Raw genomic sequence first — 23881 nt, forward strand, 5'->3', positions numbered from 1 at the left:
TGCAAAGACTGATTATCAATCTCCTCTTCTGAATCAAACAAGGGGCCGTCTAGCATTAAATCTTTTCTATTCATTATGATTGAATATAATTGGGTTTATCTGAAAATAATACTTTTATTGGAAAAAAAATTAAAAAAACTAAAAAAACTAAAAAAAAAATTGTTCTCAAGCCTGAAAAATTAAAAACGGGTAATACATCAAATAAGGTTTGATGCTTTCATCTTTAAAGCAGGAACTATTAAAAGATTGTGTTTATTAACAATTCTGGACAGAGTTTATAATAAGAATGACAAGTTATTGAATTTGAAGTTGTGTTTATGGATGTGGTGCTGTTAGCCAGAATAAAAGAGTAATAGGTGGAATTTTATAAAGAATATCAAACTGAATTTGGCTAGTTATTGAGCAAATGTCGTTTGATTTTGAAGTAATATTGTTAAACTAATATTAGAAGATTTGTTATAAGTTGAAATTTAATTACATTTGCTCGTTCATTGATAATGATGGCGATGGTAATAATGATAACAATGATAACAATGATAACAATGATAACGACGGTAAAAATGATAATAATGATTATTGAATTTTGTAAAATATTATAAAAAAACAAAGATAATTGTGATATCTTCAAATGTAATATCCTGTATGAAGACATATTTATATATAATGTTTAAAGTTATAGAGCTCACGTGCTTTTTTTTGAAGTAGTTTTTCAGATTGAGTGATATTGGGCATTAGAAGCTGAAAAATAGAACAATAATATGAATAAAGCCAGATAAAATAAAATTAGGAGATAATGGTTACAAGTCAATTAGGGAGATTAGATTCATTAGCAAAAAGAAGATCTACACCCAATCTAGACGGTAGCGGCAATGGAAATGGTAGCAATGGTAGCAATGGTAAACCTAAAGCAGGATTGAAGTTCAAACCTAAAGCAGTTGCACGAAGAACAAAAGAAGAAAGAGAAGCAGAAATACCCAAGACTCAAGCGAACGAAGGAAGTTCTGGTGGTCGAGGAAAAGGAAGAGGAAGAGGACGTGGCAGAGGACGTGGTGGACGTGGTAATAGTGCCGGTAGGGGTTTTAGAGGTGGCATAAGAGGTGGTCGAAGAGGTAATTTAAGTGGAACTACCTTAATTTCAGTCGGGCCATTAGCCAATACAAGCTATTCGACTGAATTAAAGAGTGGGAACAAATTTGGGAAAGCGCTTTCAGGAGGAAATCGATTAAAGGGTGAAGACGTCGGATTTGATTCATCATCGGGAGCTACTGATTCTGAAGATGGGAAATTAACAACAAGGATTAATATGAATGAAGAATATGTGTTTGATAGTAAAACCAGTGATTTGTTTCCTCTTAGAGCGATTAATGGAGATGGGCTTGAACTGAGTGAAGAGCTGGAAGAATTAGGAGAGTTGAGAAAGAAAAGTAGAATGGTTAAACCTGAGTCATCCGATAGTAATTCAATTGATCCCCTGATCATAGTGAAATCCGAAAATGATGATGACCAATTTATGATGTCGGTTAAAAGTGAGGAAGACGAAGATGATGAAAACTGGGTTCCTGACGCAGATACAAGAAAAGCACAAAGAGAGAAAAAAATGGGTAGGGAAAGCAAGAAGAAAGAGAAAAAGAAACTCGCCAGACAATTGCACGAGTATGACTCTGATGACGAAGAATTGAGCATGATTCAAGATCATATGAAGATACTCAGTTTGATCAACAACCCCACTGAACAAGAAGAGCACAAGAAGTACATTTTGTTCCAGTTGCCCAGGCTCTTGCCTGAGTTCTTGAGCCAGCAGCAGGACAAGGAGCAAAAGGAACAGCAGGACACAGAGATGGAGGCCACCAGGGCAGAAATAGCTCCGGAGCAGCAGAAGCAGCAGAGGCAGCAGAAACAACGCGAGGTGCCCAAGGGCGTGGCCGGCACTTTGCGCGTGCACCGCTCGGGCCGGCTTAGCGCACGTGTTGGCGGTGTGCCGATGGAGATCACGCTTGGGGCACGTGCAAGTTTTTTGCAAGACGTTGTGGTAGTCGACAGCGAGCGGGACGGAGCGGTGTACCAGTTAGGGCAGGTCGGCGCGAAGATGGTGGTGAGCCCGAAGTTGGCGAAGTAGATATAATCAGCTGGGAAGCAGTAGCAGCAGAGAAAGAAAAGGCTGCTGTGATCGCAATGTTGAGGAACTACATTCTTAAAAAGGGGCTCAGTACCTTCAGGGGCCTATCCAGCAGAAGAGGTCTTGCTAATTTCTCGCGTGTGTGCAACAATGCCACCAAGCACACTGACACCACTCTTTTCGACAAAGATATCTCTAAGGATCCATTTCTCAGCGAGTATCAGTTTACAAAAAAGTACTCTATTGACAACCTAAGCTCGAGTCCAGAATCAGAAAACTACAAACAGCACCAATTGTCTTTTGAGCAGGAATTCAACATCAGACACTCCTTGGAGAACATCATCAACAACTACTCTGGCAAGAACGTCAAGCAGTTATCTTTGAATGACTTGCTAGAATATGGAAAGTATTTTAACACCACAAGCAACAAGGTTGCCAACAGCAACATTGACATAAATGAGTTGAAGATCAAGTATGCAAATATAACTCTAAACAATTTGTTAATTCTCAATGCCAAAAGAATAAATAGATTAAGAGAATTGCCTTACTTTATATTATTAAATCCTTATATTTCTTTGTCCTATAATTTGTACTTGAAGTCCTTTGAGTTGTTAATCAAAATTGGGGAGATCACAAATATCAATCAAATCGATGAATTTCTTGAAAAATTAAATGTATTTCTCACTTATCACTCAAATAACATTCCTACTTTGTCTCAAGGTTTTAAAGAAATCTTATCTTATTATCCAAAGGACAAAGCATCAAACTTCTTAGATCTACATTTAAGAGATCGAATCCTAATGAAACTAATCGCTTTGAATTATTCATATCTAATCAACCCTCCAAATTCTTCAAATATTGGCATTATAGATTTAAAGCTAAATATCAATAAAATTATTCAAAGATGTGAAGAATTCGTTAACGATATTTGTCAAATAAAATACTTCACTGGCTGTAAAGTTGAAATTATTAGTAATAACGATGAGCTTGATACAGATAATAGCGATAATAGTGACAATGCAATTGCAAATACGAATAATGACATATTGTTCCCCTTTGTTTACTCAAATTTAGAATATTGCTTTACAGAAATACTCAAAAACAGTTTCAGAGCTCACATTGAAAACAAAGTCGACTCTGATATTCCCATTCAAATAACTATCATCAAAAACTATGAAATAACTAAAGACGAAAACGATCCCACTAAAATCACAAGCAAGATCCCCATCTTAGAAGTTCGAATCAGAGATGTTGGTGGTGGTATTCAACCGGATATCGAAAAGCACATCTACGACTTCAATTTCACTACTTTCAAAGACTATGACAACGAAAACGATTTCAGTGAAAGAGCTGTCGCAGGCATGGGCTATGGATTGGGATTAAGTCGAAACTACATCGAAATGTTTGGAGGAAGCTTCAAATTGCAAACGTACTGGGGATGGGGAACCGACGTCTACATAACTGTCAAAGGCCCCAATCTCATGTACTTGGAATAGCTTCCACTGCTTTATCTATTGCAAATATAACTACATCTTTGTAATCAAACTTAATCAAACTGAAATAAACCAACTTTTAAACAGCCACCCCTTAGCGAACGCGCTTTCGCGCAACCAAACACGCTCTCTTCTGTGCTGCGAGCGTTCGCTAAGAAATGCCAGCGTTGTTTTTTCAGCTCTTTTTTTTATCTTTTATCTTTTATCTTATCACTGCTTCTTTCTTTTCCACTTCTGCTGCCTCTGCTGCCTCTGCTGCCTCTGCTTCCTTCGCTGCTTTGTTGTTTTTTTTTGCTTTTGCTGCTCGGCTCTTAGATGTTTTTACCTCAAATTTATTCCAATAGAACCACAGCAAATAAACCACTCCTGAGATGCCTGATATGAACATGTCTGATTATAACATTCATTCAACTGATGATTTATACTCTTTTTTAAAGAATTTTTTATCAAATTTAGACGAAACCCAATCAATAGATGATGTCAACTCAAATTTAATTTTTTATTTAACCACTGTCTCTAAGCTTATGGATTTTGATTTTAATTCAAATTATTTATCAATCAATACAGAAAATATTTCATCATCACCTTCTTTTTCTTCTTTCCCATCGCTTTTTTTACAAATCAATAACGACTTGATTGATAAATACTTTTATTCAATAATATTTCAAGAAAACAAAGAAGAAATTTTGTACAACTGTTGTTTTTTCTTGGTTAATTCAATCTTATTCAAAAATTTATCCTTTAAACAATTCATCATAAGTAAATTATTAAGTCTATTGAATTTAAATGTTAAACTAAATAACATCAATCTAAAAATTTTGATTGGCTTGATATTTTTTATCTTAATTCAGTTGGATGAAAACTTATCTTTAATTCATAATAATAAAAACAATACGAATACAGATACGAATACAGATACAGATACTAATTCCAATACTAATTCTAATGCCGATACCTACAATACAGTTAATAACATTGAAGATTATAATATTAATATAAATAATCCAGACAACTCAAATCCCAATACCTTCAATAGTTCGAATATTCTAGACATTTTGCAGCATTATTCATCTTTCTCAATTTTTTATAAAATTTTGTATTTTAATAATTTTATCCATTTTTATAAATTGAGAAAATCAAACTTAATTAAAAATGAAATCGCTAATAACAGTAAAATTTATGATTCAATCTTTCAAGATGAAATCCAAATCATAAATGATCCAAATAATCAAGATAATTTAAATCTATTAGATGATGAAAATAACTTACTTCTAAATAAATCGATGACAAACCTAACTTTAGAAAATTTAGAATTGAAAAAACAAACTCATCAAGATGATATTGATCTATATCTATCTAGAATTCAAAACAATAATAAAATAGTAGAAAACTATAATATGGATCCAAATGTTCAAAATTCAATTATAAATGATGAATCTTATTATTTTGATAATATCCTAGAATTTGAAAAGAAAAACTTGGATTTAAATATCAACTCAATAATAACATCTTTTATCAATAATTTAAATCAAAATCAAAATCCTCTTATATTACAAAAAAAACTAATTAATGATATTAATAACTTTTTGGATAATTTTAAAAAAAAATTATTAAATAAAGTTTATCTTAGACTAATTTTCAATTATTTAAAATCTCTTAAAATCTCTTTTGATGAATTGATTTTAGTTAATAATTCCTTCATATTTGATTACTTGGTTAAAAATCTAAATATATTTAATTCTAATAATGAAGACTCTTCAAAGACTTTTTATCAATTTGATGGTAACTATGGTGAAGGTTATTATGGAAATTTTAGAAATAGTGTTATTTTTACAAATAACAATAGAACCAGCATGATAAATAATAATTTTAATTTCAATCTTAATAGTAGTAATAGTAATAGTAGCAATACCAATATTACCAATAATGCCAATAATATTAATAATATTAATAATACTAATACTAGCAATAATACTGATTATAATAATGAAAATAAATCAATTAATAACAATAACAATAATAATAATAATAATAATAATAATAATAATAANAATAATAATAATAATAATAATAATAATAATAATAATAATAATAATAATAATAATAATAATAATAATAATAATAATAATAATAATAATAATAATAATGATAATAATAATAATAATAATAATAATAATAATAATAATAATAATAATAATGATAATGATAATAATAATAATAATGATAATGATAATGATAATGATAATGATAATGATAATGATAATGATAATGATAATGATAATGGTAAACTTATAAAATACTACAAGAGTCAATTGAATAAATTTTTCAAAAAAATTTCTTTAGATAAACTAAACTCAAATAATGATGAAGATGAATTAAATCGATTAAAATTTCAATTAATTTTATCGGTAAATGAGCAGTTTATGGTTATAATTTATGATCAATTAAATCTTAAAAAAAAATTTCCAATAAAATTATTGTATAAATTGGAGATAAATAAATTTTTAAAAATATTTAAGATTAATGAAAAAATTAAAATAGTAAATAAATTGAAAAAGGGTTATTTAATTGAAATTAACGAAGAATTTAATCAAAATATCGAATATGAATTAAATAGACTAAGTTATCAATACCAATTTAATATTATCAATTCCGATGAACTAATTGATAAAGATTTAATTTATGAAGAAATTTATGAAAGATATGAGGAGTCCTTTTCAAAATTAATTGAAATTGAAAACGAATTAATAATAGAAAAGAAAAATTTGATTAATAATAATGATAAAACATATTTTGAGATTGATAATGATAATTTCATTTTAACCAAATTTTATAATGAAATAATTGAAGTTTATCCAAGTTCAATTACATTTGATGATATTAATAATTTGTTTATAAACGATTTGATTTCCAAATTCAAAAAAATTATTGGAATTAGAAATTTAGATGAAGATATAAACGAGGAAGAATTTTTTAAAACCTTTAATTTATTTGACAACAATTTTAGAGAAGATGTTTTAAAATTAACACAAGAAGAGAAAAAAATGATTTTAAAACCACAAATTAAAAACTTGATATTAGAAAATTTAATTGGAAATAATATTGGCTTTTTCAAAAAATCTATGAATAATTTTCTAAGTCATCATAGTAATCTCAGAGATAATAATGAACACAATAATAATAATATTAATAATAATAATAATGATAGTATTGATAGTATTGATAATCATGATTATTATGAAAACGTTTATGAAAATATTAATGGAAGTAGTATTTTCAGAAATTTTATATCGTTTTTAATTTATGAATTTAATAGAGAAGATAGCAATTGTAATAAGATCATGATATTGAAAGTATTATATTTAATTTTAAATGATCTGTATAAAAAAGGAGAAAAAATATTTACAGAGTTCTACTTAAACGACTTGAAATTATTAGTTGATATATTTATCAGAGAGTTATATAATTTATCAACAGATTATCAAATTTCTTTAATTAATAATTATTTAAGAGTTTTTTATTTGATATTAAATTTTACAGAGATTAATTTCATTAAATTTGAAAATAAAGGATTGAGTAAAAAAGAGATTAAAGAGATAACTGAAGAAGAGTATAATTTGAAGGGATATAAGAGAAAAGAGATTATAAGTTTATTGATATATTTAAGTGGAGAAGGTATATTTGTTGAGGATAATGAAATTAAGAAAAATCAAATATGGGAACCAAATGAAAATACAAGGAAATTGGCTCTTAAATGTTTAAAGATTAAATGGATTGGGTATAATAGTTATTTGAATAGTGAAAAATTACTAAAGATTCAAATTCATAATTCAAAGGCAATGACTGCTAATAGCTATCTCTATGAAAAGAAGAACTCTATATCGTCTTTTTCATCTTTTTCAACTTTTTCTAGCACAAATTCCAATATTAACAAGTTGACGATTCATAATGAAATTGGCAATCTCAATATAAATGACAATATTAGTAAAAGTCCCACCACTAATAATAATAATTTCAACAATAGCTATTTGAATGGAAATTTCAAATTAAATAAAACGCAAAGTAATACTAGCCCTACAAGTAATATTGATCTCAGCAGAAACGTGAATAAGGGCAATGATTTCTATTTTAATAAGAAAAAAGCCAGTTCAGCCTCCAACTTATTGCAACTCTACGACAATAAAGGTAGCAATAATTCAACCTCAAGTTTGAACAGTGGGAAGTTTCGACTCAGTGAGAGCCAGCGAAACAAAAAGCTTCCACCACCACCTCCTCCTCCATCCAGAAAACTTCGATTGATGCAATCGCACAACAATCTTCTCAAAAGCTCGCGCTGATAACTTTTTCAACGCCTACTCGAAGGCTCTAATAACTAATAACTAATAACTAATTACTGATAATGAATAACGAATAACCACCTCATGCTTGAAACACCAGATCGGGGGAAGTATCCAGCAAAACGTTTCTAATGCACTGGCATGCAAACGCAACATAAAATATACAGCCCTACTTACAGCCCTATCCACGTAACACGGCGCACGCCGGGTGACCCTCCAAGAAGAGGGTATAAATAGCAGAGAAATTTGCCTTTCTCTTTTATTTCAGTTTTCTTTTCTCTTTTTCTTCCTCAAAATCTCTTTGCCCTCTGGCTTAGATCAAGTGTAGTATCTGTTCTTTTCAGTGTAACAACTGAAACTCTCCTACTGGGAGAATTTTAAATTTGTTACTTTTATTTTTGGTCCTGGTGATTTACTTTCAATGGGCTTGCTTATTGGGTTAATTACATCGTGTCGCTGCTGTTTTTCAGCTTCTGACGCAACTTATATTTTTTTCAATTTGATTTGAGTGAGTTCATTCAATCGCTTTGAAATTGATATGCAAGTTAAGTTGATTGGAAACACATAACTAGCCTAATCTACAATTTAGTGCGATTTAGTAATTGTAATTTCAAAAAGATAACCATATTCGGCTGTTTGTTAACAGCAAGTTACCCGTCTTTTTGATAACCGCCACTTTGGGATAACGATATAATCACCAAGCTCGCTATCGGTGGCTCTTTATCAGTAGTGGTTTTCAATGAGATAGCTACGTGGGAACTCAATACACATTACTCTACCTCATGTCTTCCAACAGCAACAAGCCTTTTCTCACCAGAGTCTTTGGTCCTAGAAATTCAAATCATTTGTCCGATACTGAGTTGGCGCCAGTGAAAAAGGATTCGAAAAGTGATGCCAATACTAACAGTAATCCTAATAGCCAGCTTGGTAGTGGTGAACTTAATAAAAAAGAAGTTAGTATAAATAATGATGACAGTAATCTCAACAACGATTCTTTATTAAAAATGATGGTCCCTTCTCCAAACAGTAAAAACAGCAATCTAAATAATAATCTAACCAGCAATTTGAATGCAAACCTAAACACAAATTTAGATCACTTACCTCTTAACAATCTTAATAGCCCTGGGTTTCAAAACAATAACAACTTGACTGGAATTGCTGATTCAGAACAGGACTCAGATTCCGAAGAAGATACCGATGATGAATCCGAGGATGACTCCGAAGATAACCCTTCTTCAAATAATCTTTATAATCAAAATTTTAATAACTTGATAAACAACAACTTTCTTAATAATAACAACAACATTCCGATTCACGCTACTTTTAATAGTAACTATGATAACCCATTTAGTGACAACTTTATAAACGATAATAGTAATAACGCTATTACAAATATAAGCAATTTTAATAATGAGAATCAAAGTAGTATAGTTAAAAACACTCATAATAATAATAATGAAGTTGATACTGAAGATGAGCCTGATGCAATGGTTCATAGTAGAAATTTTGATCATTTCAAAAATATAAATAATTATAAGTTCAACAACTATCTCGATGATGACTATAATGATAATGAAACTGAGACTGATAATGTTAACTCAACTTTATTAAATAACAACATGATCAATAATCCTAATGATAATGATACTTATATTAGTTATAATCCTTATAATCAATTCAACGATCAATCTCCTCCAAATAACTTATTATATCAAAGATCCAATATTAAAAATAACAGATTTATTCAAAATAACCAAAATAACCAAAATAATCAAAATAATCAAAACGATCAAATCAATCTTTTGCCCTTATATAACAACGATGATTACATTTTTAATCCAAATAATAATAACACGAATGATATTAATAATCTTAAATCAAAAAATAAATTGAAAAAATCAAAATCAAGAAAAATCCATTTTGATAACCAAATTAATGTTCAACATAACTATTTAAATCAAAGAATCCAAAAAAAGAAACTCCGTTCTTTGGATCCAAAAGAAAGAGCTCAATGGTTATGGGCTAATATCGAAAATTTAGATGTCTTTCTACAAGATGTTTATATCTATTATCTTGGTAATGGATTTTATTCAATAATTTTATCAAAATTAATAGATCTATTGACTTTAGTCTTCATCTTTACAATCTCAATCTATTTAACTTCTTGTATCAATTATTCTAATATCTCAAATTCTCATAATAAATTATCAAATATTCAGGTTGATAAGTGCTATTCCAATTTAAATTTTTTCAAAAAGATTTTAGTATATTTTTTTTCATTTTTTTTAGTTACAAGATTATTCCAATTTTTCTTCATAGATCTTAAAAAGTTAAATGAACTAAATTGCTTTTATAAACATTTATTATTAATTAATGAAGATGAATTACAAACCATCTCTTGGCAATTAATAGTTAAAAAAATTATCCTATTAAAAAATCAAAACGCTATAATTTCAAACGTTTCAGACTCAAAGGCAAAATCAAGATTAGATGCTCATGATATAGCAAATAGAATAATGAGAAAAGAAAATTATTTGATTGCTTTATATAATAAAAATATATTAGATTTAAAATTACCCTTGTTCAAATATTTAAATTTAAATGATACTAATAGTATACTAACAAAAACTTTAGAATGGAATATATCTTTGTGTCTCTTTGGTTTTGTTTTTAATGAAAAAGGACAATTAAGATCAAATTTTTTAAAAGAATCTCATAAATCAATACTATCAGATCAATTGAAAAAAAGATTTCTCTTGGCGGGGTTTTTAAATCTTTTTTTCTCTCCCTTGCTTGTTCTTTACTTTCTTTTATTATACTTTTTTAGATATTTTAATGAATATAAATCAAATCCAAGTTTAATTAGCTCTAGACAGTATACCCCTTATTCTGAATGGAAATTAAGAGAATTTAATGAACTATATCATCTATTTCAAAGAAGATTAAACTTAAGTGTTCCAGAAGCCACCAAATATATTGATCAATTTCCAAAAGATAAAACAAACCAATTTATGAAATTTGTTTCTTTTGTTTCGGGTTCATTTGCTGCTATTTTAGGTATCTTGGCAATTTTTGATCCTGAATTAGGTATTAATTTTGAAATTACTGAGGGAAGAACAGCTTTGTTTTATATTGGGGTTTTTGGTACTATTTGGGCTATTTCTCATAATTCAATTCCAGAAGATACCATAGTATTTGATCCAGAAGCTAGTTTAAGATATGTTGCTCAGTTCACACATCATCTTCCAAAGGAATGGGATCATAGATTTCATACAAATGAAGTTAAAGCTGAATTTTCCTCTTTATTTGAGATGAAAATTGTTTTATTAATAAAAGAGCTTACTAGTATAATATTAACTCCTTTCATATTAATGTTTGCATTAACAAAATCAACAGATAAAATTATCGATTTTTTTAGAGAATTTTCAGTTCATATAAATGGCTTGGGTTACATTTGTACTTTTGCAATGTTTGATTTTGATAAGGAAAAAAATCTGGCAACTGATCCGAAAAGTAAAGAAAAAGTTAAACAGGTTGATAAATTTGAAGGTTTTCCAACTCTGAAGACTTCTCAGTTCAACAATGGAAAAATGATTAAATCATACTTGTATTTTTTGGATAGTTATGGCGGAAATCCAGAGGCAAAAATAAAAGAATTAAAAATTCCACGATCAACTATAAAAACAATTAACAAAAATAGTAAAATTAATGATATCACTATGAATGATAGTATGTTTGGCTCTAGATTGCTAAACGGTGTAAATAATAAAAGATTAAACATGCAAATGAAAAGGCCTCTTAAGAATAAAGTTAATCTTGAAGGAAGCTATCTTGGTGAATCATTCGAAACAGGTCTTCCTAAGATTGATACAATCATAGAAGAAGATCCTGACAGAGAGGGAGGAGTTTTTAGCTTAATAAACCAATTTTACAAACAAGGACAACATATTGGAAGATAAATAATCTTTAAATTCTATTTTTTTTATCTTGGATAGGCTTTTTATTTTTCTTATTTTTGTTTTATTTTAAATTTAGATATATTCTTTTTATAACATACACCCTCGTTTCACTATTCTGTTGTTTTATTTTTTTTACTCTAATTTACTCAACACATGTCTTTTTTCTTTTAATTAATTTTAAATTCGTTTTCAACAATTGGAAATCCGGTTTATTACATCTTAATACTTAACTCTATAACAGATTGTTTATATTATATCATCACCATACAAATGTTTTTGAGAAAATCAATGACCTTTACGGCTCTTTCTCTCTTTATTGTACTTATTTCTCTCGCTTCCCTCAACAGTATTAATTTCATTAACCAACCTAGCCATTTTCGAGTGATATTCCGAATATTTATCTTTCTTTTCTTTGATTTGTTCTCTAGAAATGGTTTTAGTATCTCTACGAATTTCACGTAGGGCAAGTTTTTTCTCTTTTTTGATTTGAGCATTAAGTTTTTTAATTTCTTGTCTATCTCTATTTGGATCATAAGATTTTTTATCTGGATTATAATTCTCTTCAAATTTGGGAGCATATGTCGCAACACCAATTGGACGATGACTTTGTAATACTAATGGTTTATGGTCTACCAATGCAAATTTTTTTAGGTTGTTTATTTTTTCTATTAATTTTGAAATATCGCAAACGCTTGGATAATTTTTTAAAAGATGTTTAAGTATCGGTAAAAACGGTTCAACGATTTCAATAAATGCAGATTTTTCTCTCCATATATCACAAGATTTGTCAATTAATTTAATGGTTTTAAGTAATAATGCAGGACCATATGAAGGATCAAGTTTGTTTTTCAAATCTGATATTTTCAATTTTTTTTTGCAACTCCCAAACTCAGTAGTTACTAGAAAATTTACAGGAATTGAAGCCGATATACTTTTGGGGTCGATACCCTTCATGGAAGGGGTTAATGATAATAAAGATTTTTGCAAAAACAAAGTTGCTTCTGGCATGTATCTTTTTGACATTCTTTGATATTTAATGTTTAAGTCAACCATAAATAAGCCTGAAAATATGTCGTTTAAAGATTTGATTTTAAATTGTTCTAATGCTTCTGCAATAATTATCAAAGCCGGCGTTACCACAAGATGATAATGATCTGATGTTGAATATACGACACCTATTATGGTAAAAAATACTAAGTCTGACACTTTAGGATATTCATTAGCTTCTTTTGTGATTGTATTTACTATTCTTTCTTGAACTTCATCTATTATGCTTCTAAACTTTTCACAGACCGCCTCTTGAAATTTATTTGCTAATAGTCTCAAAGAATTTATTAAATTTTCTTGAACTTTGCAATATGTTTCATATTCATCAGTAGAGTAATTTGAATTTGCTAAGTATAGTATGTGATCCAACAATATAACCGCAAAATTTGATAGCTTTTCTTTATTTTCAGCTGCAAACTTAGCATCCGTATTTTTTATTATCTTTTTTATTATATCAGGATGTTCTCTAAGAGATTTTGATGATAATGTTAACAAAAGTTGTTCATGGTCTTCTGGGCATGAAAAAGTGAGTGCAGCTGATTTTTTTTTAGGTTTTAAAATCAAATTCGAATTGAGATCCAGTTCTGATTCAAAGATATCCAGATCATTATTTTCCTCTGCATCTGAAGAATTTTTTACTACAAATCCATTTATTTCATTTTGTTCTTCGATATCACTCCCTGCCCAGAAATCATCTAAATCTTCAACTCCTTGTGCATTCATGGCCTCCATACGACGCAATCTATCATCTTCTAGTTTTTTCTTTTTTGCTTGTGTTTCTTTATTTATTTCTTCTTCAGTTTTTGTTCTATCAGCAGGAACAGAACGTCTGTCAAATAATAAGTTTTTATAAACTTGATCATATTCAACATCTTTTTCAGTTTTATTATTTTTATTGCTATTATTATTTATATTTTTTTTCATTTCAACAGTACCAAGAGCATTCATAATTTCATCAAATTGATCATCTAAATCTTCTACAGTTTCTAATCTTTTCTCTTGCAATTTTTGACGTTCATGTTTATAAAATTTTGATTTAGCAACAATTTCTTTCATTACTTCAGCTTTGGTTTTTTTTCTGACAGGTTGTTCAAGATTTTCGTCCAACTGATGTTTTTTTATTCCAAAACTTTCATTTTCATTATTTAAATCCGAATCATTGGATTTTGGTATACCTAAATCACCTTCATCAAAGTCATCTTTTAAAGATAAAGTTTGACCATAATGGGTCAAAGAATCATTATCAAAATCAAAAGTGCCATCATTGTCATCATTGTCAATATCATATAAAGATTTTTTTGAAGAAGATTGTTTTTCTCTTGTGAAACGTTCTAACATTTTTTCTTCTGATGAAAGATTAGAATCATTTTCACCAAAACGACGATCGACTAATCCGCCAATTTTATTTTTTCTTGATTTCTTCAATTGATAAGCAAGTTTTCTCTCATTTTCGGCTTTTTGTTTTGAGATACCTGGGTTTCCTTTAAGATTTTTCGTATTAACAATGTCAACTTTTTGACGATTAAATTTCAAATCAAAAGGGTTTGCTTGTTCTCTTATTTTTGCAATGACTTTATCTCTGTTGTCAAAATGTTGTTTTCCAGATCTTTTCTTCTTATTTTTAGCCATGATTTTAATATTTTATAGTAAAAATTAGAATAATTGGATATCACAGACCATATTTTTTTTTCAATGGAATAGTTTTCAAATGATTTATGAAATTTTTCAGTCCAAAAAAAAATTTAAAATGTGACTTTTCCCTGTGAAAAACAAACTTCGGCTTATGTGAAAACAAATATTACAAGTCCTGATAATAGGGCTACAGGGCTACAAGAACATTCTTCTGAATTATTAGTGCATTGCTACGTTGCCGTCAATACTAAATTTTACTCAATTTTATTTTATAATTTTATACGTTTCTAAAAACATAAATATCTTCTGAGTTTTTTTTTCAATTACTACATTTTTTCTTTGATTTCTTCAGGTATATTGATAACTTCAAAATATAATAGCTTTAACTGGAAAATTAGTCTATGGCACTATGGCCGAGTGGTTAAGGCGAAAGATTAGAAATCTTTTGGGATTTCCCGCGCAGGTTCGAGTCCTGCTGGTGTCGGTTTCTTTTTGCTTTGAAATTTTTGTATTCTTCATCAAATCAAGTCTTTAAAGCAAACAGCTCACATGAATATAATAAGCTCTTGATTTTTTGAGTTTAAAAGGGAAAGATTATGAAATTGTAATTGTCGACGAAGATTAAATGGGCTTTGTTGTTGGATGTTTTTAGAATGTAAATGACTTATAATGACTTTGGTTTATAAAGAATTTAAAAAACTTGATCTAAAAACGTAAATAAATAAATAAAATTTTAAATTATCTTATGAAAACAAGAAAGTTGATTTAATGTCCTGATACCCTTTAGTTAAATCTTTTTAGCCATAACTTAAAGTATGAGCCATAAAAAGTCTTTCTAATCAGTAAAGCGAAATTGTCAAGTTGTCATTTAATAGATAGACCAATACATAACCTTAGTGAAACAGAGAGAGGAAGTTATTATAAGTAACGAGTAACGGCAGTTTATTTAAATTGAAATAGAAATGAAAATATAGATGAAACAGTAAAATATCAAATAAGTAACTGAATTAGCCTATAAGTATATAACAAAACCACTAAATAACTAAATTAAAAATATTCGTAAATTATTTGATATGTAAACAGGCAAATAGATGAAGTTGACAGTAGAATAGGATAACATAGCATATGAATGATAAGACAGGATATGATAAGATAACTATAAGATAACTATAAGATAAGTATAATTGAAGTATAATAATAGCAGATACAAATAATAATAATAATAATAATAATAATAATAATAGTGATAATAGTGATAATAGTAATAACAAAAAATTAACAATAAAAAATAAACAAATATTATAGATATTATATCAAATAAAACAAAATGGAAAGTGAAAATTGATAAAATTTGATTAGACTCTGTAAGACTTTATAAAACTTGATTAAGATATATTAAAGATAAAAAGAATAAGAAATAATAAAAAAAGAAAAGAAAAGGATAAAATAGAAGTTCTTAGAAATAGTGGTCAAAAAAAAAAAAAAAAAAAAAAAAAAAAAAAAAAAAAAAAAAAAAAAAAAATAGGTTAGAAAAAAAAAAAAAAAAAAAAAAAAAAGGATAAAATAGAAGTTCTTAGAAATAGTGGTCAAAAAAAAAAAAAAAAAAAAATAAAATAAAATAAAATAAAATAAAATAAAATAGGTTAGAATAAAATAAAACAAAATCAAATAGAATAAAAATCCAAGTCAAAAAACAAAAAAAATATATAAAAATATAAACTAGATAAAAGATAAAACAAAACAAATATATAATAGTAATAAAAAAAATATTAGTTTTTTCTGGGAGGTTTTCTGAATTTTTTTGATTGATTTTTTGATTTTTTTTAATTATTGATTTTTGTTAAATGTTTTTTAATTTTTTTTTATTTTTGCCTTTATTTTTTTTAAAAAATTTTGAATAAATTTTATTTCTCCAGATTTAAATAGCTAATCATTAACAATTGATAATTATTGACTATTGTAATATATTTTTAATAATTTTTCTTTTTCTTTTTCTTTTTTTTTTTTATTTTTTTTTTCCTTTATAAAATTGTACATTTTTTTGATTTTTTAATCATTGGTGGTTCTAAAGCAGCTACGATTGCTTCATCAAAGACATTTTTCAAGCCCTTTTGAGTTAAAGCAGAACATTCGACATATTTTACAGCGCCTAATTCTTTTGCTAATCTTGAACCTGTTTCAAAAGTGATAGCAGACAATCTTTGTTTTTGTAATCTTTCTTTGATTAGTGGGTCATCTCTTAAATCAATTTGAGTACCGACGATTAAACGAGGAACGCCGGGACAATGATGATGGACTTCAGGGAACCATTTTTCTTTGACGTTTTCAAAAGAGGGAGGAGATATAACAGAGAAACAAACCAAGAAGACATCAGTTGAAGGATAAGATAAAGGTCTTAATCTATCGTAATCTTCTTGCCCTGCAGTATCAAACAAACCGATGGTGTAGGGTTCATCACCTATCATTACGGTTACGGCATAATTATCAAAGACAGTTGGAACATAATTTGCAGGAAATTTATTTGTTGTATAGGAGATTAATAAACAAGTTTTACCAACGGCACCATCACCGACAACGACACATTTGATTGTTTGCATTTTGTTTGAGATATAAATATATAAGAATAAAGAGATAGAAGGGTGGATAGAAGGGTGGATTAAAGGACGTGATATGTTTTATTGTATTTTATTGTATTTTGTTATATTTTATCTTATTGTATTATTTGAGATGGGATGAGATGGATGTATTATAGTATAATGTAGTTTTTGATCAGTTGAATATGGGAAGGAATTAAGTTTAAACAATTATTTGGTGATTTGGATATATCTGAAACAACAAAAATTTAAATCAGCAGGAATACCAATGGTAAATTGAATCCTTTCTAAGACCAAAAGAGAAGAAAACTAAAGATGAAGAAAGGTTAGTAGCAAGATACAGGAAAATAATGGTAAAAGAGCGAAAAAACAAAAAAAGAGAAGAGAAAATGGAAGAGAAATAGAAGAGAAAATGAGACTGGAAGAGTGGTATTATAGGAGAATGGACATACATTGCTTTTAGAGTGTGAGTGTGAGAACGAACTAGAAAACAGAACGAAAAATGGGCCGGAACAGCAAGAAACAGGACACAGCAGATACTCGTTCTCCCAGACTCGATGTGTGGGAAGCAGAAGAAACAGAAGAAACAGCGAAAGAGGAAGCACAGGCACCACAGGCAGCACCCAAAAAGCAGCAACACCAGAAAGAGCAACGATAAGAAACCCGCCCGCCGCTGCCCGGGCCGGCGCAAGCACGTGCTTTGAGCGTGGCACATATTTTCACGTGCAACACACGTGTAGTGTGTGTCATGTGACTGTGTGTCAGATACACTTTTCTTGGCGCTCTTTTGAGATGAGTCTAGACTCTGCATCCAACCTCTAGCCATAATCCGTGAGACGTAATCACTGTTATCTCCTTCATAGTCTCTCAAGAGCAAACAGCAGCTTTCTAAATATATATTTCTGAATAATGATACAGTCATATAGTTTGGGTTTCTATACAGCTGCTTAGCCCTGATCTGGGGTCGCAGTTTTTTTCATACTAATATTGTTTTTAATATTGTATTATTTATTTCTTCATAAACTTAGTTGTCAAAAAATGAACACTAAAGAACGATTAAAACTTGATTAAAAATCATTCAAAAAAAAAAATAGAAAGAAAACACCAAAAAATCAAACAATATAAAATTATATAGATAGACAACAGAAACACAAAATTTAGAACATTAACGAATAGGAATAAAAAATAAACAGATAAAAACACAAAAACATCAAATTAAACAACAAAAAAAAAAGACAAAATAAAAACAAGAGAAAAAATAAATCAAAAAAATAATTAAATTTTAATAAATATAACTGATACATGTAGGATTAATGCTTTGAAGTTCAATTTATAAACTGCTGATACTACTCAAGTCTTCAAACATTGATATTGTTGGAAAACCATCAATAAAGGAATCTCGGTTAAATAAATAAGATAAATAAGGGAATTCTTCTTTAGGTAAAATATTGTTAAAATTATTCCAATCATTAATCATCTTGTTATTCAAATCATCACTAACTTTGGAGATAACTTGATTATCTAAACTTACTATTGGACTATTAAGATTCTGATCAGAATAGGATTCCTTTAAAATTGATAAAAATAATTGATCGAAATTTGAATCAGTTGAATTAATAGAGTCATAAACACGATTTATTATTTCTGGATAAAAATCTGGATTTTCCCGAATATCCTCATTGAGAAGAGCATTATTGTTGATATCACTATCATTTATAATACTGTATGTTGAATTTGGGGTATTAATAACACTATTTGGGATAGATTTGCAAAAATCAGTAAAATTATCAGTAGTAGGAGTAGAATTACCAGTAGCAGAAGAATCATTGTAATTGAAAGTAGAATCTGAGGTAAGTGAAAAGACCAGTTCGAGCATTTCTGTTTTGATTAAGGGGTCTAAACTATTATCAGTGCTAGTGCTAGTATTAATATTGTTATTAATAACTAAATTTTTTAGATTTTTCTTGACACTATTATTAGTAGTAATAGTGGAAGGAGTATCAGTATTTTCGAGTTTTGGACTATTAATCTTAAGTTTTTCTTTTTTAATTAAAGAGTTTTTTGAAATATTAAATTTATTTATATTTATATTACTTTTTAACGAGCTGGAGGATTGAGATTTGATCACCATAGTAGAAAAACTTTTATTAAAAGTTTCGTTTGAATTTTTAGTTTTATTTTTGGTTTGATCTGATTTTATAGTTGCTCTTTTTGATCTATTTTCAGCAGAATAGTAATTACCTGAGGTTAAAACCATTATTGGACCACTTTGTATTGATTTGATATAGGTTGAGCCTAACTTTTGATTTATTTTAAACAATGAAAATAATAAATTGTAATTTCCTTTTTTAGTTATGCATAAATCTTTAAAATCAAATTTGTAATAGTTTTTATAGTTGCATAGCTCACCAGTAATAACTCTTTGACCAATTAATCTATTTTCAGGATCAACAAAATAAGGATTTTCAGTGATAAAGTTTCTTTTACTATTATCAACAACAGGATCATTGGAACCACATTCTAAGAGAGAAACAGTTAAATAATAGGTCTCCAAAGAATTAATTGAAATGTTTTTATTCATTTCTAGATCAACAATCTCCAAAGAAATTTCAGTTTTAGGATTTAATAGTCTTTTTTGCAATTTTTTTGATCTGTTTAATTTATAGCATTCTCTACCTTGGGAAGATTCTGTTATGAATTTCAAGACATAATTGATATTATTTTTGAATTTTTGATGGCTGTATTTTATGGAGGAATATTTGCAAGATTTGGACATTTTTCAAGATAAATCAAAATGATAGCTTAAAATGATTTGAATACGATTTTTAATATCAGTTTTTGAGGTTATTTTTAACAAAACAGACTTCTATAAAAGTAAAAATGATGAGTAAAAATAAAAGCAAAAACTAGAAAAGCCAGTGATTTCTAGTGACAAAGATGAATAAAAAGATAAATATGAAAGCAGATGAAGATGATGAAGGTGATAAAGTTAATGAAGTTAGTAAGTATATATCTAATCTATTAAACAGGAAAAGAGAAAAGCGAAAAATTGATCAATTGAATTTAGAAAAAACAAAGATTTCACACCTTTATATAATAAAATCTTTGGTACTAGCTTTTAAATCTAAGATTAAAAACAACTTTAACCAAGAAGTAAAACTATCCTTCAAGATAAGCTTATAGTTTGAATATAAAATACCAGCGTCCTAATGCTTTGAACCTTGTGAATATGCACTGGTCCCAGTAAAGTTTACTTATGCGTTGAGACCAGTGCATTGTTAGCAGAAGTTACTTTTAGTTTGTAGAAGGCAACCGGATACCGCAGGTTCTTAGTCCAGGCACAGTTTGCCCTGTTGCAAAGGTGCCTTCTTTGTGGGAGGCTTTGGTTAAATCCGTGAGTGATGCACAGCCAGTGATTGGCTAAACCCAACTGGATTCACTTCTTATATCAGGAATATAAAAGATTAAGCATTTGTGAAGCAATCAAAAAAAAGGCTGATGTTTGATGGATATTTTTAATAATACAAATCAAAGGCTTAAACCTATTCAGCTTCTTGAAGTTGGCCAGCTATGCCTCTGTTCTCCAGTGCTGTTTCTGCTGCTTCTTTCTCTACTCCCCAAACCTTTTCTATCTCTTTTTTAGTTCTTACCCCATTCTTTGCACATGGTTTGTCTGTTGTGGATCATTTGTTTCCTCAAAGGCCAAATAAAAAAGATTGGCTTATTGCCATCAGTTTCAGCAAAGAACTTTAGATCAATATGAATAAAAAAACAACAATAAAACAAAAATAAAACAAAAAAAAACTTTTTTGTTCCTCGTTCCTCTGGATTCGTTTTTTAAATCGTTTTCTTGGAATGTTTAAGCATTTTGGATTGATTTTCTTCTTTTCTGAGGTTTTGTGGGTTTCTTTCAGTGCTTTCCTAACAGGATTCACGTGCTGTAATATTCCCAATGCAGACGTTCATTAAACTTAATATAGAAACTCTTTCTTCGCAATAAGTGCTTGCTTTTTCTTGGAATAAAACTCCATGATTTATTTAATCTTCAAGCTCAACAGTTGACTGACTAAAGGGCCAAAAGATCAAAAGATTAAACTCTACCATTTTTTAACGCTTACATTTTTGTGTTCTATTGTCATAATTTCAATTTTTTGCAGCGCTTGAAACAAATACATTAATAGTCAAAGACATATAAGAGCCTGGAGACCAGTTAGAAAAAACTGGTTTGATGGTTTGTTGGACTTGATATTCTATGTATTTTTTTGATTTTCAAATTGCAATAAATGGATTTATTATTTTGTTTAGTTTTTCTTGTAGTTCACCAATCTCAGAAAATTTTCTCGGGGTTTTTATCCTTTGACAACTTTGTGCTGTCTTTGATATTCTACTTTGTTGTTTTGAAATCTAGGCTCAACAAATGGTTTTCGTATAAGTGTTCGCACAAGCCTTAAATCTAATTAATAGACGTGTTTTCTGAGAACCCGCTATTGTTCTCGTCCTCAAAAACACAATAGCTCCCGAGAGCAAAGGGTCGCTGGTCGTTATTTGAACGTTTCACCGGATTGGAGTTCTCCTTTTCAGATTTTGATTTTTTCCAAAAAATTAATCTGTTTACTCTCTTTAGCCCATTTTCTCTCTATGTTTTAATGTTTTTTTGATTGTGTGACTGATGAGATTATTTTATATTCTCTTTAGAGTGCAAAGCTACTCACTGTCACTACCATAATTTTATGGTCTATCTTTTACAAATACATCACTCTATCATTTGCCTGATAATCATTTTATCTGTCTTTTTTTGCTATGCTATTACTTAGGATGTAGCAAGAAAACCCGTTCTATCCTTACCTTAAACTTTTCTTTTTAGTTTTGCTTCTCTTTTTTATTAGTTAAAATTTCACCGCATAACAAAGAAATGATAAATTATCTTATTTTTATGATATGAATTATCAACAAAATTAAATTCCATTTTTAATATGCACAACTTTAAATCTCAAATTTCAAATCTAATTTGAAACAGTCAAAAAACTAAAAACAAACAATTGATTTACTTTATAATTTTTTTGGTTTATCACTCTATGAACCCTTCTTTTGAGCAATTTTTAGTTATTTTTCGAATTTATTTATCTTTTAAGAAATTATTTTTTTAATTTTTTTTCTTGGCTATGGTGCTCGTAATTATTCTTCAAGAGGAATAATAAAGAGAAAGAGAAAGAGAAAGAAAAAGAGAAAAGAGAAAAGAGAATAAAAAAGAACGAAAACGGAGAAGGAAAGTAATTTATTTATTATTGCTATATAGTATCAACTTTATTATTAGTAGCATTGAGATTGTTATTAGACTTGTTATCAGATTCAATATTAAATTTATTGCAATTACCAGTATATGTGTCATTTATATCTATTATGCTACTGGTTAAGTAGTACTATAATAGCTGAATAACTATTTAATATTCCAATACAAATAAAGATTTCATAAGGACAATTTATCTTAAAGATTTGAATCAAATGCATTGATAATTCATTAAACAATCTGAAAAAATCTAGCATTATTATAGAGAATTCATTATTTATCTGATTATTCTGGTTATTCTGGTTATTCTGATTATTTCGAACTTGTTTCTTATTGTTCTTCTTATAATATTTTATCAATTTATTGAAATTTAATACAATATTTAATAGGCAATTAACAAATAATCCATACAATTCATTCTTTGATGATATCCTGAAAAACTCATCCATTTTATTAAATTTGAATAATCTTAATTCTATTTTTAATAGAATCTTCAACTTGATTAATAGATTTATTTCATCAAATACAATATAATAAAGTCTAATTAAATGAATTAATGCCAGTTTCACCTTAAATTTTTGAACCAGTTTAACCAATTCAATAACCATAAAATTCAACATCCCAAATCTTAAACATTTTCTATAAATTGTCAAAAACGATATTAAGGGGTTGATTATCGAGTTATAATCGTTTATAGCGTTATTTATCGTAAATGTGTCACTATAACCATTGATATAATTAAATGTGTCTCCAAATTCATAAAATTGACCTAATTGGCTTGATTGAACCAACCAATTAAATATACTCTTGATTTGAATTCGATCAACATTACTATAACTCTTCAATACTTGAATGACTTGCAATTTATTTATCAGCCTAATCAAATAACTGAAAAAATATTTTATTTCCTCTTGATACCTCAATAGTTCTCCGAAAATTATAGAAACAAATTGCAAAAAAAATTGCAAAAACTTAATAAATTTATCCTTCCCTGATAGCGTTGTCACCAATATATATAATGAGTCATAAAATGAATACCTCGAAAATCCGATCCCACCTTTATCGAGCGCCATTTTTATCCAGTAGCTGATTCTCTTCTTCCCAACTGCTTCTTCTATTGAAAACCTTTTATATTCTTCAGTCTTGACAACTCTTCACCAACCAAAACAAAAACAACTTTCTCCAGCAAATCAAAAGCGTTTCTTGCCAGAGTCATATCAAATTTCTCAATCGGGCACCAGATCAAAAACACAAAACACGCCGCAAATAAATATAAAACCACACAAGAAAAACGCGTTGCACATCCTACACACAAGAAAAACACAACCGTCACCAACGCCGACTTCGGAGCTGGTCCCATTTTGCCCACCTTCTCCTTTCTCTTCTCTTTGAGACTCTCCACCAACAGCACAACCA

General features: G+C 28.6%; 10 protein-coding genes and 1 non-coding gene across 11 annotated transcripts; 6 read left to right on the top strand and 5 right to left on the bottom strand.

Annotated features, from left to right (window-relative positions):
• Positions 1-296: 296 nt before the first annotated feature.
• On the bottom strand, positions 297-716 carry ASCRUDRAFT_77507 (uncharacterized protein; the record flags this gene model as incomplete). Its single annotated transcript, XM_020193891.1, has 1 exon — positions 297-716. A coding segment is annotated over exon 1 (214 nt), but the record flags the coding sequence as incomplete, so codon positions are not given.
• Positions 717-2406: 1690 nt separating this feature from the next.
• Positions 2407-3588, top strand: ASCRUDRAFT_20794 (alpha-ketoacid dehydrogenase kinase family protein; the record flags this gene model as incomplete). Its single annotated transcript, XM_020189651.1, has 2 exons — positions 2407-2522; positions 2559-3588. Coding segments are annotated over 2 exons (1146 nt in total), but the record flags the coding sequence as incomplete, so codon positions are not given.
• Positions 3589-3980: 392 nt separating this feature from the next.
• LDB17 (Ldb17p) lies at positions 3981-7946 on the top strand (the record flags this gene model as incomplete). Its single annotated transcript, XM_020192036.1, has 1 exon — positions 3981-7946. The coding sequence occupies one exon, from the start codon at positions 3981-3983 to the stop codon at positions 7944-7946; it is 3966 nt and encodes a 1321-aa protein (XP_020045068.1).
• Positions 7947-9916: 1970 nt separating this feature from the next.
• Positions 9917-11458, top strand: ATG9 (autophagy protein ATG9; the record flags this gene model as incomplete). The annotated part of the gene is made up of 1 exon (XM_020189817.1): positions 9917-11458. A coding segment is annotated over one exon (1542 nt), but the record flags the coding sequence as incomplete, so codon positions are not given.
• Positions 11459-12048: 590 nt separating this feature from the next.
• On the bottom strand, positions 12049-14623 carry NOP14 (snoRNA-binding rRNA-processing protein NOP14). The gene has a single exon (XM_020188840.1). It carries the CDS (start codon positions 14579-14581, stop codon positions 12191-12193), a length of 2391 nt encoding a protein of 796 aa, XP_020045070.1. The 5' UTR covers positions 14582-14623; the 3' UTR covers positions 12049-12190.
• Positions 14624-14987: 364 nt separating this feature from the next.
• ASCRUDRAFT_t148 lies at positions 14988-15068 on the top strand. Its single transcript has one exon. It is a non-coding gene; the product is annotated as a tRNA-Ser (tRNA).
• Positions 15069-16165: 1097 nt separating this feature from the next.
• On the bottom strand, positions 16166-17323 carry CDC42 (Rho family GTPase CDC42). Its single transcript, XM_020188841.1, has one exon. It carries the CDS (start codon positions 17179-17181, stop codon positions 16606-16608), a length of 576 nt encoding a protein of 191 aa, XP_020045071.1. The 5' UTR covers positions 17182-17323; the 3' UTR covers positions 16166-16605.
• A 98-nt stretch (positions 17324-17421) lies between these two features.
• Positions 17422-17838, top strand: ASCRUDRAFT_77513 (uncharacterized protein; the record flags this gene model as incomplete). The annotated part of the gene is made up of 1 exon (XM_020193892.1): positions 17422-17838. The coding sequence occupies exon 1, from the start codon at positions 17681-17683 to the stop codon at positions 17834-17836; it is 156 nt and encodes a 51-aa protein (XP_020045072.1). The 5' UTR covers positions 17422-17680.
• A 575-nt stretch (positions 17839-18413) lies between these two features.
• ASCRUDRAFT_77514 (uncharacterized protein) lies at positions 18414-20173 on the bottom strand. The gene has a single exon (XM_020193893.1). The coding sequence runs from the start codon at positions 19952-19954 to the stop codon at positions 18509-18511; it is 1446 nt and encodes a 481-aa protein (XP_020045073.1). The 5' UTR covers positions 19955-20173; the 3' UTR covers positions 18414-18508.
• A 306-nt stretch (positions 20174-20479) lies between these two features.
• On the top strand, positions 20480-21009 carry ASCRUDRAFT_77515 (uncharacterized protein). The gene has a single exon (XM_020193894.1). The coding sequence runs from the start codon at positions 20749-20751 to the stop codon at positions 20929-20931; it is 183 nt and encodes a 60-aa protein (XP_020045074.1). The 5' UTR covers positions 20480-20748; the 3' UTR covers positions 20932-21009.
• Positions 21010-22346: 1337 nt separating this feature from the next.
• ASCRUDRAFT_15215 (uncharacterized protein) lies at positions 22347-23538 on the bottom strand (the record flags this gene model as incomplete). Its single annotated transcript, XM_020189297.1, has 2 exons — positions 22347-22573; positions 22617-23538. 2 exons carry the CDS (start codon positions 23536-23538, stop codon positions 22467-22469), a joined length of 1029 nt encoding a protein of 342 aa, XP_020045075.1. The 3' UTR covers positions 22347-22466.
• Positions 23539-23881: the final 343 nt, after the last annotated feature.

Source organism: Ascoidea rubescens (genome assembly GCF_001661345.1).
Source record: "Ascoidea rubescens DSM 1968 unplaced genomic scaffold ASCRUscaffold_15, whole genome shotgun sequence".
In the NCBI taxonomy this organism is placed as follows: domain Eukaryota; kingdom Fungi; phylum Ascomycota; class Saccharomycetes; order Ascoideales; family Ascoideaceae; genus Ascoidea; species Ascoidea rubescens.